The 13,966-nt window shown below is 35.3% G+C and overlaps 2 protein-coding genes across 2 annotated transcripts; one reads left to right on the forward strand and one right to left on the reverse strand.

Annotated features, from left to right (window-relative positions):
* Positions 1–205: 205 nt before the first annotated feature.
* On the forward strand, positions 206–2,506 carry LOC108221842 (uncharacterized). Its single transcript, XM_017395695.1, has one exon. It carries the CDS (start codon positions 206–208, stop codon positions 2,504–2,506), a length of 2,301 nt encoding a protein of 766 aa, XP_017251184.1.
* Positions 2,507–2,755: 249 nt separating this feature from the next.
* On the reverse strand, positions 2,756–5,455 carry LOC108223427 (tubby-like F-box protein 5). Its single transcript, XM_017397689.2, has 5 exons — positions 4,922–5,455; positions 4,180–4,544; positions 3,976–4,063; positions 3,681–3,813; positions 2,756–3,596 (listed from the first exon to the last, which is right to left on the reverse strand). The coding sequence occupies exons 2-5, from the start codon at positions 4,519–4,521 to the stop codon at positions 2,966–2,968; spliced, it is 1,194 nt and encodes a 397-aa protein (XP_017253178.1). The 5' UTR covers positions 4,522–4,544; positions 4,922–5,455; the 3' UTR covers positions 2,756–2,965.
* Between the last annotated feature and the right edge of the window lie 8,511 nt (positions 5,456–13,966).

The raw sequence follows: 13,966 nt of genomic DNA on the forward strand, positions 1-13,966 counted from the left end.
CAACAAAGGAATTTGTGCCTCTCAAAGAAGAGTGCAAAGAAATAAAAAGATATACAAAGATTGATGTGTCAAGCTAGGTATCCAATTCATTCATATTTATCATCCATTCTGTCTAACGTGGTTTACATCAACATCACCAGATTCACTCTAATTTGGTTCTATACAACATCAACAAACCCTTCCTGTCATCACTCTAACCAAAGAAATGGGGGAACAAAGGCCAATGTTCCGTTTCCGTCTCCCATGGATGATGTCTGCACCAGCCCCTCCTCCGGCTGTAACTCCGAGCCCTCCCCGAGCTGTAGCCCCTTCAACTACATCTCAACCTCAAACCAGAGTCGAGCCTAATGTAAACCCCACGACGCCTGCTAGAAGACCATTTAGGCTTTCGGGTATGGCCCCGGCACCACCACCACCTCCTCCCATTCAACCTATTGTTGAAAGCCAAAGCCGAAGTGAGCCTATTACGATCACTTCTACCCCCCAAACTTTGCCTCAGGCGTCGCCAATATGGTCTCCAAAAATATCCGCAAGACAAGATCCTCGTCCCTTGGCTGAAGTACCACCAGAAACCAAATCTCAGTCTGAAAATTCTTTTCAGGCAGCATTACCACCTCCACTGTCACCTCAACTCAGTGTCGTATCTCGCCCCCCATCTCCACGGCAATTGCCTTCTCAGCTCCCATCACCAAAATCCAGCCCTCAGCCCTCGTCACCAGGGCCTATATCTTCTAAATCAAGAGATGCCTCTCGACCCTCATCACCAGTTCATGCCCAACAGCCTCATTCTCCACGACAGTTTCAGTCTTCTGGCCGGAAATCTCCAGTCACCTCCTCTCCGTCTCTCACAGCCCCAATTGTACAACAAACAGAAGGAACAGCAACTAAAAGCCCTCCCCGTGCTGAATCCCCAAACATTGAGCCTAATATCAACCCTACTACGCCTGTTCGAAGACCATTTAGGCTTCCGGGTATAGCCCCAGCACAACCACCTCCTTCCATTCAACCTACTGTTCAACGCGAAAGCCAAACTGAGCCCCTTGCCGTTCCTTCTGGGCCAGCATTTCCACTGCAGGCGCCACCACTGTGGTCTCCAAAGACATCTGCAGTGGTAGATTCAGACCCTATTCCCCAACCTGAAGTATCAGTAGAAACCAAGTCCCAGTCCCAGGATCCTTCTAAACCAGCATTACCATCTGAAACTCATTCCCAAACTACATCTCAACACCCATCACCATCATCATCACCGACATCAGCTCAGCCTGGTGCCACTCCTCAGCTCCCATCTCAACTGAGTGCCACTCCCCAGCCCCCATCACCATGGCGAATACTTTCTAAAGAACGAGACACGTCTCAGCTCCCATCATCAAAATCCAGCCCTCAGCCCTCATCACCAAACCGCCAGCAATTCCAAAAATCATCACAAGCTGAAACAGTCCAACAGCCTCGATCTCCATCACAGCTGGACTTTCTGCCTCCGAAAAAAACATCTCCAATCACCTCCTCTCCATCCCTCACAGCAACTGATGCACAACAAACAGAAAGAACAACAAGGCTCCCTTCTCCACCAATGATGTCGACTCACTTGAAGAGCCCACAGCCTTCTGCCACTTCCGATAAGCCTCTGTCACCAGTATCCGTAAAACCACATGTAGCTGTCTCTCCACCACAATCACCAGAGGATCAATCCAAGACAAAACTTACATCCACTGTAACCTTCAAATCCCCAACAAAGGTTGCAAAGTCTCCAAAAGGAGACATAGAAATGGTCGAAAACACTTCTTTGGTGGCACAAGAACCCAAGGAGAGGCCAAAGACTGTGCATTTTCCTGGGGCATCAGGGTTATCACCGAATAGCAAAGAGAAGCTAAAGGTTTCATCTCAGACGGAACAGAAGCAGCTGAAGGATCAGCATATGGTTTCTGGAAAGGAGGCGAAAATCCCCAAAGCCACCAGCTTCGAAGAAAAACAAACTTATACCATGCCTTCACAACAAACAGACATCAAAAGCACTGTCAGTGAGTCTCGTAAAAAGCCTGTGATATCAAATAAAGATCAAATTCCCTTCCAGAATTCGCTCAGAAACGACATTTCTATGTTTGCTCAAAAGATGGCTATGGCACATACAGAGAATTCCAAGGTTGAACAGCTAGCAAGCGTCGTGGCCTTGGTAGGAAAAAACAAAGGAGCATCCATGAAACTTGGTTTCGAGTCACCAAAAGATGAAGGATCGCTCAAAACTGAACCTGTTGACGGTACTAAAGAGAAGGAGAGAAACAAAAGAGCCAAGCGCAAGAGATCAAGCAATGAAAATGATCAAGAAAACCAAATAACAAAAGCATTTATAAACAACAATGTCCAGGACATCAATAACTCCATTCTGATGAACAGCTTCATTACTGAAAGGAATCCCGGTGTCCACGTAACTCTCATTTACGATCCAACAGAGCCCATCTTGCTGTATGATGGTAAAGGGTCATCCGAGGCACGCAAGGACACCATCTGAAGGAGATACCTAGAGGCCCCTTCCTGAAACCAAGCGATTCTGATCCAGACCATTGTAAAAAGTTCAGTGTCATAGACATCGACGATAGCTACATTGATGAGAGCAAAAATAACCAGCCTCTACTGAGTACCAGAGGCTGATGCATAAACAAAGAGTACAAAATAAGGATGCTGCACCATCCACAAAACTGCTTTTTTATTTTATTTTGGAATTGCGATGCTTCAGATTTGCTAAATATGAATAACAATGTCATGTAATGTAAAGTTTATTCAAGTTTGATGATTACATATAGTACACAGAACAACTAACAAGAAATCATAAAGAAATGCAACTGACATTACAAACAATTCCGATTCTATGATCAGATACTTCTGGTTAGATATTATCTCCAGAAATAACATCACATGGTTCTGCAGAGCTTCGTAGGATCGTATCTACAATCAAGTCCTATAAACATTGTTATTCGCAGGCGGGTTTAGTGTCAAAACTGCTTAAGCATATAGCAAAGGCTTGGAAGGCAGACAGAGGGTAGCGATAATCCATAGTGAAAATGTCCTTCCCAATCTTTCCAAATTGCAGTATCACTTTCTCTTGTTCTGCGGATGGAATGTCTTGTGATATATCGACAGCTGCCACGAGCTGGAAGTTCTTGACTGATGCAACAGTGACACGACCTTTGAAATTCAGACACCAACACTGTAATTGCTCGTGCCATCTAGGAGATTTATTTTTCAAAATTAATGGAGCTCTTGTACCATGAGCCAGTTCTGATATTTCTGAGAGGTCTGTACAGGGACAATATTTTTCATCAGTGCTATGCCCAAACGTCGATGGAGTAGGAGCAGTCCCGCCTTCCTGGATTGAAGCAAACGGTATGGCATGCATAGTACATTGCATTCTTCTTGGCCCTCTTGTGCGCAGAACATTAAGCTCGTATTTTATGGTTGCTGGTTTATGATTACCAACTGCTACACTTGGAGAAACCTTCTTTTTACATACTTTCTGACATGAATGGAGATCAGGTTCTGCTGGAGTTTCACATGGGGGCGGACTATTGTACACCACGAATTTGGTTCCAAGAAAATTAGATCTGTTGCATAAAATTTAATATGTGTGAGTGCTCACGAATGCGGAGCTTGAGATGAAAGGAGGGAATTACGTTATCAAAGCTCACCTCAACTTCCCAACATAAGCATCACTGGCTTGAGAAAAGTCATTAGCAAGCAAGGATATTACAAATTCGGTTTTTGTGGCCTTTCTGATCTTCTTTGCTGTCAGCAACAATTTACTAGCTTCCCCTGCCAGAGCTGTAATTTAACAGAGAAGTCTTAGCATTGAAAGTGATTCTCAACATTGAAAACTGAGATTAATTGCATATAGAATAAACATGGTCACTGATTCTATCGCCTTTTTAATCAATTTCATAAAGATTTATACGTGTTCTGAGTTACAGATTAACTGCTCGTTACCTGGACTAAGCCCAAGAAATAACCGATATGTTGATGTTCCCCTTTCCCTCTTTATATAGCATTGAAGTGGTGAATCCCTTGGTCCAGGCTTATAAAGGGGGAAAAAATCAACCATGAGAGAGTAAAGATGAGCAAGAACATAATTTAAAAGCTTTACATGTTAAGTCAGAAAAAAATTTAAAGAGGGCAAAAAACCGAAGCTACCTGCTTCAACGACATGGGGAATGTGAGCAAGCCACATTGTTCCGGTGTCCTAACAATCTCTTTAGTTGTATCTCTCCATGACTTGCAAACTGCAGCACAACAAACCACATCTCTCCGTGCAGGCCACTTCTCACGGACCTCTATTTTGCGTATTATGTCAAGAAGCAACTCAGGAGGTAAATTAGCCCACCTGCTTTGCTGAACCGTTGTTGAGGGACATGGAAACCTTTCAGGGGCTACATAAGACCGCCCACGATTAGTCCCACACTTCCGGTCAGCTGGCCTATTCGACGATCTCTCTGAACCCCCTTGACATTTGCCCAGTAAACATCTAAAAGGCATTTTGCAGAAGAATTCCTCTTCACCTGAAACCAAAATTAAAATGTCTTAAACACCTAGTTCTGACAATTGCATGATTCTATCATAGATAACATTCATGAATCATGTATACGAATTTTCATAACAGCACAACAAATTGTTCAATTTTCATAACACAAAATAGAAATTGAATCGCTGAGAATTATTTTGAATAAAAAATCAAATACAACAACAAGAAGCACATTCACAAATGAATGAAAAAAGTTAAAATTGTTTTTCATGTATTAATTCTCCCATTTCAACAATAGGCACCCGTGGAACCAGAGGAGGCTAACCTAAGCTACAATCCTGACTGAACTTCGGAAATCACACACTGACACACACACATAAGAAAAAAAAACGGAAACTCCATTCAGCTCCATACCTTGTTGTATTATATTGTAATGAGAAAGTTGAAAGCATTTGCAACTGAGAGAGACTTATTGAGATCCACTAGAGTAGACAAGAGGCAAAGCTTCTGCTCATTTCGAGTTTTCGATACTCAAAACCAAGCTGCTAACACAATATCAGATTGGAAAGTGCACCCTGAGTCACTTGGACAAATTCAATGAACTACGACTTTAGGTTACGTGTAAAAAATCAAAACGACTATTGTTTTGGAACGGAGAGAATACTAGAACCGATATAAATGTATAAAATATCAAGTAAGGATAAGTGTTTGTGTAATGAATAAGTTTGTTCCAATGTCTTGGACACAACAAAGAGAGTTTAGTGCAGTGTCTCTTCTCCTAACACCTTGTTTTCTTTTGACTAATGCAGAACACTAGGTGAACATGCTGGCTGTGTCCACCGCGGCCACCACCGCACCGCGCGACCGGAGAATTTTTCGAGAAAATAAATGGGTGGAATTAAATTAAATTAATTTTTTTTGGGCAATTTTAACGAGGGGAGTGGGGTGCAGTGTGAGAAAGAGAGGTGAAAGCTTTATGCATGATCGGGGTGACACGTGGAGGACTGTGAGTGGGTGGCGCAAAGGCCAAATGGCCAATTCACTGCAGATTGGGGTAACGTTAGATGGACTCAAACCTTTTCTACTCGAGTATGGGTCCCCAGGCATGCAACCGAAAGTTAGACGCTAATCTTGTGAATTAACAACACACTTTTAAATCAGGATATCCTTCTCATAATTCTCGAACTCGTGAAAATTCCATATAAATATCATGGTATCGTGGCGGTTTGGTTAGCAGAAGCACGGCTGCTAATGGCTTCTGCTTTTTTAACTATTATCGTGACCGTTTGGTCAACAGAAGCACCAGCTGCTTCTGGCTTCTGTTTTTTTTATTGTTCATATAGATAAAAACTTCTTCTTTTCTAAACACTTATATATCTTTCACTTCTGCTTCAACTTTTAAATTCAAACAATTTAAAATTAGAAACAAATAAAAAGATTTAAAATTAAGAGTTAGGAGGATTATATTTTTATCAACTTAAGTTTTTCTTTATAAATAATTTATTAGGGCTTATTTTTTAATTATTATTTTAATAACTCTTAAAATTTTTAATAATATAAAATTATTTAAATAAATAATTTAAACTCAACACTTATTATATTAAATCACCCTGATAAATAAACAATAGGTCATAATTCAAAATCTACCGGGCTCCTAATCACAAAAAGCTTTTAACTCACTATTTTCATCGTACCTTTGGAATAAGATACATGTGTTTGATAATTTTTTACAGTTCCACGCAATTATCCGATTGCAAACATTTTACGTTTTTCGTGATTAAAACATTGGATAGAAAAAGACCCGTTGGAGGGTAATAAAATCCGATGATTCCTTTTATAATAAATAATCGAATTACAAAGTAACAAATATTAATATGTATAACTTACAATTTCGTATCAATATGAATAGCTTACAATTTCAGTCATTAATATGTATAATATCTATTATAGAAAAAGATTACTTACTTAATATTTTTTTTGTAATTTTCTTTTTGCCTTGACACACTCATGTAACCATGCTTTTTAACTATTTATAGTCATCAGTATATTTTTTCCAAATGCGTGAGCTATAAGCCTGTTGTGTTATATTATGCAAAATCATGAAACAAGATGCATGCTTTTTGGGTTATAATTATTGTCTTACAAGTTACAATGTGCTTTTATATAAGCCTCTTGTCGTTTAATATATTACAATATTCCTTTTCACTCTTTTACTTTGACAATGAAACATCTACGTAACATGAAGTAAATTCATACACCATTCATATAACGAGATTTGAATTCAATTAACAAGAATAACAATAATAATATCGGAATTAAGAAAAAACATTCTTGTGTTTGTGGATGGCTATACGGTTTAGAGGGGTCCGATTTCTCTTTTGTTTGTGGTTTGTTTTCTGGATCTTAAGTTTGCTTTTATTTTGTAATTTTAATTTAATTTGCAATTTCAGTTTCGTTGTAGTCTCTCTTTAGTGAGAGTTTTGGTATTTCTTTCCTTTGTTTGTGAGAGTATGGTGTTTGATTTAGTGATAAGAGTTTTTATGGGATCACAATTATGGTCGATAGCTCAAACCGGACTAGTTCCAACTGAATATGGTGAAACGAGTACATGTAAATATATCATCTTCAACAAATGACGTGATTGTATCAAAAAGAATGAGTTAATCAGCTATTGTTTCTATTTTATGGTTAGTTCGACACGACGCTATTGTTTCTATTTTATGGTTAGTTCGACACGACATTTTTTAGATACCGTATGACTTTTTATTATTGAATTGATACTTACTCAAAGAAAAACAGAAAAAACAATCTTTTACTAAGTTTATAAGTTTACCGAAAATAAAATACCAACATTATATTGTGCAAGAAATATATTATTTTAATGAGATGATTATTTAATCAAGGTTCACTGTACATAATTTTAAAATGATTTGAAATTGTTCATCGTGACATAGTTAAACTTCTTTAAATTAATAATATTTAGGAAAAAATTTATTACGTTATCGAGCGTAAAAATACATTATCTGTTATCTATGTTATATATTATATTGGGGGCGTAAGAGAATATTATTTTAACGAGGTTATTATTCTTTTGATTATTATTTAATTGGGAGATTCCAATGTATATAAATATTTTTAAATTTTAACAGAATAATATAAAATAATCAAACTATAATTATGCAAGCACCTAATATAATGTTGGGCCGTTTTTGTCATGTGCAAAGGCTGGCCCTTAGCCGGGCCTGTGTGCTATTTCATGTCCCCGGACCATCTCACACACGCACGTGTGCAACTCTCTCTCCTCGCTAGAAGCTTTAAATTTTAATTTTTTGTTTGTTTAATGTGTCAATTAATTTTTTGAATTAGAATTAAAAGTATCATGGAACATAGTTAGTATATATCATAATCAAGACACTAACTGATGACAGGATATAAGTTGCATTAATTTTAATAATTTAGAGCACTTCCGATAGTGATAGAAAGTTGTGTGTTTAACGATTACCATTCAATGTGCTAGACAGGAGATATAGATGGGGACTCGCAAATTAGATAAGAAATCGATCAGCATCTTCCTCGACATTGAAATATCTGGTACCAATTCCGGAACAACTTTCGTTATGTAGGGGACGTTTAAATCACAAGTCTCAGAAAAATTGTAAAGAATGATTTACACTCCAAATAAAATTAGAATTCGCATTCATATCACAAAATTACTAATCTAAAATCACTAATGGGTTTGAGTATCTAATTCTTGTTAAACGGACACATTAAATATGAATTAAATGTCTTTATAATTATAATCAATTTAAGTTTCTACTAATTGTAAAATATATCAAAATGCGACCTTTGGTGTTTTTTTTTTTTTTTTACAGAGAATGCGGCCTTTGGTTAAAATCATCAAATTATATAAATTTATTGGTATACACAATATGACGGATTTAGAATTTTGAAGAAGCCATAGCTTCTAACACTTTTCTAAACAGGTTAGGATGTGGCGTTGTTTGGAAGTTAGATGTTTGAGCAAAAATTAGAGGTTTGACCACTAGAATCCGCTAATTTTAGTGTTTGGTAATTATCGGATTGAAATAGAGGTTTGGGTCCAAAAAGCTAATTTTGAAAAAGCTACTTCGAGGAGCGTTTTGGATTAGAGGTTTTGGTTTGTGTCAGAAAAAGCTAATCAATCAGCTATTTACCAAACAGTTTTACGAGAAACAGCTAATCCAATCCGCTAGTCAAAACATCAAATTCAATCAGCTAGTCAGAACATCTAGTTCAATCCGCTAACCGCTGACCATTAATCCCCAAACAGAACCTGTTTCTTTTTTAAAAAATTTTAAAGGTCAGTCGATACTAGAAGTGAGCTACTTCGTTAACTTTTGAGCTCCGTATGTTTGTCGGAATACCCTGGTCCGAGCTCTGTATAAGCGGAAGGAGAACTCGCATGTTTGCAACTATGTTGGAAGTGATTAGGAGTGGACTTGGATCCTATGGATGCATAGTTAGGTCATAGGTGGCATTTGGAAGCAGCTATCTGTTTGCTGTTATTACGTTTCATTTTGGGACATTGAAAGGGACAACTCTCTTATCCTAGATCACACTTCGTTTCTATCTTGCATTTTTGGTAACTTGCGATTTAAGGAGTAAAGTGGACGAGGTCTTGATTTAGGCGTGTATTTAACAGGATTTTAATAGATTAATGATAATTCAATTTTCTTTTTCTCTCTTCTCTCCAGCCGCCTCCTATTTTCATCTCCGACGGGGCTTTCCACCGGAAACATCGGTTTCCGGTGGAAAGCCCCAAATCTTTTCGTTTGATTGCTAGTTTTTGATTGTTCTTGCTTTTTCATTGAGTTTCTTAATAAATCTCCATATTCGGAGAAAGTTTTCTTAGATCTATATCACCGAAACTTTCGATTTTCGTTCTTATTCGCTTCCAGAAGCCTTTTTGGATTTGTGAGTGGATCGATTATCTCCTGAGCGTCGTAGTGCAGATCTAATTGTTTTAGTTTGTTTTGATTATAGTTTGATTTCTCTCCCTGGTGAGAGTGTGTGATTTTTCTCTCCTTTTGTGAGAGTGGTTTGGATTCATCGATAAAACCTTTCGGGAATTGCATTTGTGGTCGATAGCTCAAACGGAGTTTTTGGAAAAGATGGTGAACATAGAGCAAAAATTTATACATGTACCATCGTCAATTTCAACATTGCTTATTTGTCTCATCTTAGGTATGAAGACAGGCATGTTAATTTTTTCTATGTTTGTTCAACTCGATCATTCTTGTAGATGCCGTATGGCCATTATTTATTGAATTATCTCCTTTTCTTAAAAAAAAAAATAGATTAATGATAATTCATAAATTTTGATTATTGATATCTGGTTTTGATTTAATGTGAATTTCTGATAAAATGTCACAGAATTGAGATAAAATTTTGGAATTTAGTTGTAATGTTTTAAAATTTCATAATTATAGTAGGATTTCAGAAAACATCAAATTAACTGAACAATCTCGCATGATCCATTATTTTATGAATTCAAAATTCATCAGAATTTGAATATCACTAGTTGAGAAACCGCGCGTTGCGGCGGCCTATAAAAATTATATTAATGATTTAATATTAATATTTGCAAAATAAAATAATTTTGTGGCTGTCTATAAAAAGTATATTCATGTTTCAAAATTAATATTTGTAGGATAAAATAAATTTATATTATAAAAATCTTGATGTAATACCAATACTAATATATAAAATTACAAAATTGTACTATAATTCATGGTGGAAAATGAAAATACTTATACACGTAATTAACAATTTAAAGCATGACAAATCTTTATTTTATTTATTTTATTTTTTTTGAAAAGTAATCATGTTCTTACATTGTCACCTTCCTCCAATTTTTTTTTTTCCTGTATACAAAATAAAATATATAAAAATTAACAACAACATGTCAGATGAACAAAACAAATATTATAAAAGAATAACCAACATACATCACTAATAGTTAATTTATTGATATCAACCATCAATATCATATGAAGACTATATTCTTTTCCCGTGTTTGGATTTGTCGACTCCAATATAACGGTCTATAACTACCTTTGTTTGCAACAATCTTTATTTTTTTAATATTGTATAAACAGCCTTCACTTGGCACCTCGAGTTAGAAATCGAGCAACAGAACTATCACCAGAGAGAAGTAGGGTTGTGGTATTGAGAGAGAGGAGGTTGTATTTATATGATCCAAAACCCTACCATCTATAGAAGTATTTATAGGTGCAGAGAGACTTGTGTGCTGCTCTTTCCCATAATTGAATAATCCGAACAAAATCAGATTAAAACTTTCAAGTTACTATATTCCATAAATAATATGTCTTTCCCATAATTAAATAATTTGAAACAAAATCAGATTAAAATTTTCAAAATACTATATTCCATAAATAATCTGAAAATATGTATTTCCCATAATTAAATAATTTGAAACAAAATCAGATTAAAATTTTCAAGATACTATATTCCATAAATAATCTGAAACAAAATCAGATTCTGAAACTTGCTTCTAATATTCCTGAAACTTAAAAAGGTAGTTTTAATTTTTGATATTTTTCATCCAAAAATTCCAGAAAATTAGAAAAATAAAACGGAGCGATGTGAGAGGCGCCACCTACACGCCCCACGCTTCTCCTTTATATAAGTATATTGAATATTGATTGTATTTTAATGGATCTTAAGTAATTTCAATTGAATACCATTATATTTTTAAATATATTTTAAAATCCTGATTGATCATCATCAGTTTTTATAGGATAATTTGAAATCTTAATTAAATCCGAGTCAAATACATGTGATTACGCTCAACAAAAATTGAGTTCTTAATATAAAAGAGATCTATCATATCATAATCTTTTTCCATTGTAATTTATACCGGTCTTCTCAGCGGCATAAAGACAATTCACATAGTTCAAATTACATGTACTTCAACCAATATGAATATTAATTAAAAGAATAATAATAATGTTGATAAAAACAAAGTGGAAGAAATCAAAGTAATAAAGACAAGGAGGATAAATTGGGTGGAGATATTGGTTCTTTTGTTTGTCATTTACCAAATCCTATTTTGTTGCCTCCTTTTGCCTTTAAAGATTCATACATACATCTGTGTGTATAAGAACTGGTCCATACTTTAAAAAGAAAAGAAGCCATCATGTAACAAATACTCCTACCTGAGTTTCTATATGGATCATTAGTTGTACATACATGATATATATGTGAATACAAAGCAAGGTTTGGTGAAAAAAAAAAGATAAAAATTGACACAATTTTATTTTGAAAAAAATGACAATTAAAATGGCAGTTTCTCGATGGTTACAAAAAATCTCAATGCTTAACAATACCAGCTAAAATATATGCCATTGACTAAATTTTAATACACAAATTTGTACATCTTTTTCAATAGTTATATAATAAGAAAATCCCAGTATTTAATAATATCAATTGAAATATTCATCACTTACTCCTACTTTAGGGCACAATTTTGTACATATGAATCTTAAAAAGAGTTCATCAATGAAACTTAGGTACGAATTTTGTTACTACTTGAATTTTAGAAATTAAAACATCAATATTGACCGATGAGGAGACTTTTTTTTTTTTTTTTACGAAAGAGGAGTCTGTTCAGTTTAGTGGAAGCTTGTAAAAAAATTTGATTATTGGGTTCATTTGCTATTGGGCCAATTGTTTCTTGGCTTTGAATAGTTGAGTAAAAAGAATAGAAAGTATTGAAGTTCACTGTGCTCCTAGGAAACTGCCGCCACAAAGAAGAAGAGTGTTTAATGTTTTGGGCTAAATCTGTATTGACCAGTCCACTTTGTACACCAGGCCCAACCCATCAATGTCCGCTACAAGGATAGCTTTGCTCCTTTTTATTTGCATGGCAAGACTCCTGACTTTTTAATCTTATTATAAAAACGTTTTTTTTTATGCTTAAAAAAAAATAACGATTTTTTTTTATGATGGTCCGGGCATACTAAGCACCAAAATTTTTAAATTTGAATGATTTCGACTTGAGCATCTTCAAGAGACTCTTCATTTAGGCTCCTAACTTGAGATTTGAGGAGAGAGAGGAAAAATGTTGCTCGAAGAGTGGCTCTTAAATCACTAAGAGCCTCTTGTTTCTCTTTCCTCTCTCCTCAAAGTTAGGAGCCACCACATGGCTCCTAACTTATTTTTTCACAATAAAAATATCTTTCCCTCCAATTCACCTCTATTTTTCCTTCTCCTTTGTTATAGTGGAGCCCAATATATGAATAAAATATGAAATAGAGAAGAGATGTAGAGAGTATTGTTGGAGTTTACACTCTTAACTTTGTCCTAAATTACTAAGAGCCACATTTTTTATATTATATTTAGGAGCCAACAAGGAGGCTCTTGGAGATGCTCTATTCCTAATAATGGTGGACCGCCTACATTTACAACAACCAAACCAATCAAAACCCTTCAATTTTATAAATGTTAGTGCTTAGCATATGCACATGAGCACACACTACAAACCCTTATAATAATATTATTATTATGTCATCTCATCTGCACATAAATAATGTAATATTAATTTAATAAATTTTATAATATTGTAATAAACATGTTAATATTTTTCTGTAAATATTGTATATAAACGCAACGAACTCAGATTTATATATCACTAAAACTAAAATATTATTATGGCAAAAAAAAACTAAAATATTAATATTTTTAATTGATCGGTATTTAGACTGTTTTAATAATATTTTAATACAATTAAATATATTTAAAAGTTTTAACCGTTTTTTTTAAGACCTATTTATTTATAGATAGATCTTGACTGATTTGAGTACTAAAGAATTATTTGACGTGGCACCAATTTTTTGTTTCATCCGGGTAATGTCGATGTCGTAGTCACGGATAACTACTATCTTCATGCTACATAAATCCTGTGGGTTTTAGCAGAATAAAATATGTCACGCCCACAGATAAATCACATACGACTTTCATATCATACTCATCAACAAGCTACCACTAGCGAGTATATTTATTATACTCAGCTCCGTCCTCGTAGTGTGATATATTTGGTACCGGCAGTTAGGGCTGTACATTCAATCCGCTCAACCGCATCAACCGCAACAACCACCCGCAACCGATCCGTGTATTATGGATAACCGCACAATGTGGACGATCGCGGATGGATTTTTTAATAACCATTAATTTGCGGTTTGGTTGCGGATTCATTTTTTTTAAAACCGCAAAAAACCAACCGCAACCGCCAACCGCACATTATATAAATTTAAATATTTTTATTATATATGTTTATATATTTACATATAGATATTCACATAAATTAAAAAAAGTTACTAAATTAATGAAATTTGGACTCTTTGAGCAAGGCCCAGTATAAATTAGTCAATGTGTCCATGATTGTAATTTATTTCATGC

The sequence above is a fragment of the Daucus carota genome, chromosome 5, assembly GCF_001625215.2.
Source record: "Daucus carota subsp. sativus chromosome 5, DH1 v3.0, whole genome shotgun sequence".
In the NCBI taxonomy this organism is placed as follows: Eukaryota; Viridiplantae; Streptophyta; class Magnoliopsida; order Apiales; family Apiaceae; genus Daucus; species Daucus carota.